Raw genomic sequence first — 6,087 nt, 5'->3', positions numbered from 1 at the left:
AAGAAACCAAAGCATTAGGCAAATCTACTATACAAGGCTCTTTAAAGCTTTTAAGAGCAAAGATGTCAGTTTGAGGACTAGGGTGTACTTGGCCCTAGCCATTATCTTTTTAATAGCCTCAATATGCATGTGGAAGTTGAACAATGAATAAGGAAGACCACAGACGAATTGATGTATTTGAGTTATGGTGTTGGGCAAGAATATTGAAAGTACCATGGACTGCCAAGAGAAACAAACAAATCTGTATTGGTAGAAGTATAGCCAGAGTGCTGCTTAGAGGTGAGGATGGCAGAACTTCATCTCTCATACTTTGGGCATATTATCATTAGGAACCAGCTCCTGGAAAGGACACTATGCTTAGTAAAGTGGAGGGTCACCACAAAAGGGGGCACCCTTTAATGAGGTGGATTGGCACAGTGGCAGCTGCAGTGGGCTCAAGCAGAATTGGGAGGTTGGGGCAGGACCAGGCAGTGTTATGTTCTCTTGTGCATAGGGTTGCTGTGAGTCAGAGTTGACTCAAAGATACCTAACAACAACAACAACAACAACAACAATGGTCCCTATCTAATCTTTTGAGTTACTGTTGATTTGTTATTTAAAATTTCGGAATATACTTAAAGTATATCCTGTGGTTAAAATAACCCACTCTTTTTCAAAGAGACAAAAATGTCACTTTGGTTTTCACTTTCAAACCCCCAACCAAAGGGAAACATGAAAAGAAAAAAAATGTATCTCCGTGTTTGAATATGTTTTACTGCTTTTCTATGTCCTTTTAAGATTTGGGACTGTTCTTGTTGAGTTGTGCAAACATTCATTATCTGAGGTGTGAGGTTGATGTGGCTAGTACAAGCATGTTTTGAAAAGTAAGTTAAAACCCAGACTGACTTTAATAGAAGACTTTTCCCAAACTAAATATAGAGACACAAATTGTTCTCTTTATGTTGGTACTAACGGTAAATCACACATTTGTCTACCTTTATGGTATAAAGAAAAATATGGTGAGCTTGCTGTAGATAGAATTGACTCTTGAACTATCTGCATATTTCTATTGTTTTTCTACTCTCAGAATTATGCCCTTCTGAGAGAAAATTCTTACCTTACTGTTTTTTTAGACATACAGGTTTTCCCTGCTAACTGAAAATAGAGTGTTTCTTTGAAACCTTTCATAAGTTGAATTGTATAAAGTGAAGAAGGAAGTACCATTAATTTATATGGGAAAAATCTTTGAGTGTTCCTAGACTCCTAAAATCACCCACCAAACCCTATCAAATAACATAATAAGACCTAAAATAACAGAAAATGTTCATAGACATAGTTGAAAGATAGGACAGCTGAGATGCTGACTTCTGGGGAAGGACTTTAGTGTCTCTTGCTATAAAACAAATGCTGAATGCTAGCTTCACATTTTTTTTGCCTTTTTTCATAAAACTTCTTTGGATTTATTTTGGTTAGTGAAACCAGATACTAATGTAGATCTTTGGTAGAAGTAAAGTGGTGTAAATGTAAAGCAAACTTCTAAAAACAGGAGATACCTGTTGTTGTTGTTAGTGTTGCCATAGCGTCAGTTCTGACTCATAACAACCCAGTATAGGCTTTTCAAGGAGTAGCTGGTGAGTTTGAACCGCCAATCTTGTGGTTGGTTCAAACTGACCTTGCGGTCCTGCACTTTTCCTACAGTGCCACACCAGGACTCCTATACTGAGTACCAACTACATAACTAGAGAATAAGAAAGTTAAAACTATTTTCTCAGCCCTCTTTGCATTCTTCACTCTTTCTCTGTTTGGTTCACTGTTATGGGGATTACTCAGTTAAATCATGGTATCTTTTTTTCTCCCCCTCAGGCTCCATCTTCATAGACAGAAACATCCAGTTTTGATTGAAATTCTCTCAAGCTCCTAATTCCAAAGAAGTGCTAGCATTTCTCTGATCAAGAAAAGAAGTGACTGACTACGTGTGTTTAAAGTATTCTGGCACTGGTCCTGTTTTTTGCGTCAGTATATTTGAAGAACAACAATGGAGAAATGGTATTTGATGACCATAGTGGTCTTAATAGGACTAACTGTACGGTGGACAGTTTCTCTTAATTCTTATTCAGGTAATACATTTTTACTGTTTTAAAAGCTAGGGAAATATTCCTTCGGATAATAAAACATTTGAGCTGCAAGGTCGGAACCGACTCAACGGCACTTCACCACAACAACAACCATTCTTTCTGTTTTTTGCTCTGTTTTGGCTGTGAACAAGAAGCATTTCAGCTTTTGTATTTAAAAGAAAATACAGTTAAATTTCTAATCCCAGTGAAAGGACATGCATGTATAAGAGCTAAGTAGAAACATGAGTTTTGGGTTCTGAGAAAAATAAAATGTGTTGTACCTGAGAAGATGACAGATTGAGAAACAATTATGTATGAGGCAGTGAAGAACAACACAAGAGATCGTAATTCATAGGAGAAACAGAGTCAAAGGAGGCGTTTTCATACCTAGGGCTGTTGTTGTTAAGTGTTGCCCAGTCGGTTCCAACTCACAGCGACCCAATGTAGGGTTTCTGAGGAGTGGCTGGTGGGTTTGAACTGCTGATCTTGCAGTTAGTCCTCTGTGTGTTTATTCTACCGCACCATGCCAGGAGTCCAAACAACAAAGAGTTCCAATGCACCGGGACCTATGGGCTCAAAGGAGGCATTCCACTCCTGGCTCTTCTTTGATGGTAGTGAGATCCCCCAGCATAAAGAAGGCATAATACTAGATTCGATTGAATGGAAGAAAGAGGATGTGATGGTGTGAGGACCAGGAAGCTGTGGAGAAGGGATTAGATTTACTGTCCACCCACCCACTGCCACTCATAGCGACCTTATAGAACAAGTTGTTGTTGTCGTTAGGTGCCATCGAGTGGGTACCGACCCATAGCGATCCTGGGCCAACCTCACTACTGTTGCCAGGCTTGAGTCCATCGATGCTGCCACTTGGTCAATCCATCTCGTTGGGGGTCTTCCTCTTTTTCAAGTAGAACTGCTCAACAGAGTCTCTGAGACTGTGAATGTGTACGGTAGCAGACAGCCCCATCTTTCTCCCTCGGAGCAGGTGTTGGGTTTGACCACAAACCTTGGGGTTAGCAAGGCAATGCTTCAGGGCTCCTTAAATTTAATACAGCAAGTATTTATTTAGAATTTTTTAATAGTACCATGAACTACCAAAAGAACATATATGTGTTGGAAGCACAGCCGGCATGTTCCGTAGAAGCCAGGATGTTTTCTTTAATCCTTATCGCAACTGTTGAAGATGACTAGTATCTCTCAGTTCCAAATGGGAAATGAGACAGCCAATAAACAGCAGCTGGGCTTAACATTTGACTTAAAAGTCAGTGCTTTTATGATGTAACTTCTGAGAAAGAAGGGAGCCTGAATCAAGGTAATAATAAGCTGGAGAAATGAATTTGAGTTATATTGAAGAAATAAAATCATATGGAAATTTGGATTCAAATCTTGATATTTATACCTGATCATAAGGGAAGTTACTAAATCTCCCTGAGCCTGAGGTACCTCTTCTACAAAGTAGAAGTGTTAACACATATTTTGACAAGGGTTGTTGTGAGGATAAATAGAGATAGTATGTATAAAATTGTATTCTCCTTTTAATATGGGGGTGTTTCGATAAGTTCCTGGAAAAATGGAATTGAAAGATAATGGAATGGAATTTTTCATGAACTTCTTGAAGCTCCCTTGTAGTATCTGACTGTAACCAACATATTATGGCTCATAACAATTACTTTATTTGATCCCCACATCAGTCCTTTAACTTCAGAATATCTATTGAGTGTCGACTGTGGACACTGTTGTTCTGGCCTGTAGGGTGACCAAGAATAATGCTATCTTTCCTACGAAAGCTCACGGTCTAGTGGTTAGAATGGACATGTAAATACGTATTACGTTAAAATGTCATGTGGTTTGAACAAAGTAGCAGCCTGGGTGGCACATGGGTAAGAACTCAGCTGTTAATTGGAAAGTTGGTGGATCAAACCCACCATTCATTCTTCGGGACAAAGATGTGGCAGTCTGCTTGTGTAAAGATTATTGTTGTTAAGTGCTGTCAAATTGATTCAGACCCTTAGCGACCCTGTATAGGGTTTCCAAGGAGCCAGCTGGTAAGCTTGAACCGCCGACTTTGCTATTCAAACAGTTTTGCAGTCTGGCGCATTAACCTACAGCGCCACACCAGGGGTCCTGTGTAAAGATTACAGCCTTGGAAATTCTAGGGGGCAGTTCTAAGAGTTGGGATTGATTTGATGCCAATGAGTATGAATAAAGTAGATTGGGAACCCTAGGGAAGACTTCTAATTCAGTTGAAGAAGACTTAGAGTATAACATTTACATTAGTTCTGAAGGGAGAGGAGGATTTTACTAGACAGGTAAGGGGAGTGAGGATAGTACTCCAGAAACAGGGAACAGCATGAACAGACCAAGAACTGTTCTTTGAGAACTAGTGAAGATTTAAGTGTGACAGGAATACAGAGAGGATGATGTAGTGCTATGATGGGAGATGAGAAACAAATTGGGGCCACACTGAGTTAAATTAACGTATATGTTTTATCCTTTGGGCAGTGAAGTTTTTTAAGCAGAGGTCACAGACAAGCTGTGTTCATGTGATCAAGATGATACATTTAAATTTGTAATCACATTAAAAGGACATGTATAAGGGTGAACTCGATTTGTTTTTGAAGAGGACTACTCTAGAGGCAGCCTGGCATTTAGAGTAAAATGAGGAGAGCTTGGTGGCTAGAAGACCACATAGGCAGCATCTCTAGGTAAATTTATAAATAAGGTTTATCTGAAGTGTTGATAGCACAAACTCATAGCTGATGGCCTAGGAAAAGGATGTTGAAGGCTGAAGGCCTGTACTAACTGGCTGAAATTGAGTTAAAATCAAATTTAAGGATGAACTGCATTCGGAAAATCTGCCACATAAGACCTCTTTAAAGTGTTGAAGAGCAAAGATGTCAGCTTGAGGACTAAGGTGTGCCTGACCCAAGCCATGGTAGTTTCAATAATTTCATATGCCTGTTAAAGTTGGACAGTGAATGAGGAATACCGTAGAAGAATTGATACATTTAAGTTAATGGTGTTGGAGAAGAATACTAAAAGTGCCATGGACAGCCAAAAGGACAAACTAATGTATGCTGGAAGAAGAACAGCCAGAACGCTCTTTGGAAGCCAAATGGCCAGACTTTGTCTCTGATAATTTGGAGGGACCAGTCGCTGGAGAAGGATATCATGTTTGGTAAAGTGGAGGGTCGGAGAAAAAGAGGAAGACCCCTAATGAGATGAATTGGCACAATTGCAGCAGCAATGGGTTCCAATATAGCAACAATTGTGAGGTTGGTGCAGGACTGGACAGTGTTTTGTTCTGTTGTGCATAGTGTTGTTATGAGTCATTACCAACTCTGTGCCACCTAACAACAACAGGAGTCTTTTTATGCAAGTGAGATCATACAATATTTGTCCATTTGTGATTAGGTTAGTTTGCTCAGTAGGTTAATGCACTGGACTGCAAGGTTGGTTTCAACTGCAAGGTAGGCAGTTCAAGCTCACCAACTGCTGCTCGGAAACCCTATATAAGTTCACTTATGAGTCGGAACTGACTTATCAGCACTTAACAACAACAGCAATGTCTTCAAGCTCCATTCCTCCTAAGGATGTATCAAGACTTCTTTTATCTGACTGGCTGAGCAGTATTCTATTGTTTGTATGTATCACGTTTTGTTTATCTGTTTATCTCAATTGGCATTTAGATTGTTTGCATCTTTTGGTAATTGTGAATAGTGCTACAATGACCATTGGTGTATTTTTTCTGAGTCTCTGCTTTCAAGTACTGTGGGTATATATGAGGGAACTTCAGAAAGCTCATGGAAAAATGGAATTAAAAGATAATGGAAATTTTCCACGAACTTTTTGAAGCCACTTCATACCTAAGAGTGGAATTACTGGATCATAGCATAGTTCTCTGTGTATTCCTTCCATCTTTTCTTGATGCATTCTGCATCATTCAATAATTTGCCCAGAGAATCTTTCAATAATGAAAGTCGAGGCTTGAATT

At 39.4% G+C, this 6,087-nt stretch overlaps 1 protein-coding gene across 1 annotated transcript in view; it reads left to right on the top strand.

Moving 5' to 3' along the window:
* The first annotated feature begins 2,014 nt into the window (after nucleotides 1-2,014).
* Nucleotides 2,015-6,087, top strand: part of ALG6 (ALG6, alpha-1,3-glucosyltransferase) — a 60,243-nt gene continuing 56,170 nt past the window's right edge. The window contains exon 1 of the mRNA XM_006862466.1: nucleotides 2,015-2,096. Coding sequence (XP_006862528.1) covers nucleotides 2,015-2,096 — 82 coding nt within the window. The remainder of the gene's footprint in view (nucleotides 2,097-6,087) is intronic.

This window comes from Chrysochloris asiatica, unplaced genomic scaffold (assembly GCF_000296735.1).
Source record: "Chrysochloris asiatica unplaced genomic scaffold, ChrAsi1.0 scaffold00048, whole genome shotgun sequence".
NCBI classification, from domain to species: Eukaryota; Metazoa; Chordata; class Mammalia; order Afrosoricida; family Chrysochloridae; genus Chrysochloris; species Chrysochloris asiatica.
The sequence above is the reverse complement of the archived record's forward strand: the minus strand, read 5'-3'. Positions and strand labels throughout refer to the sequence as shown.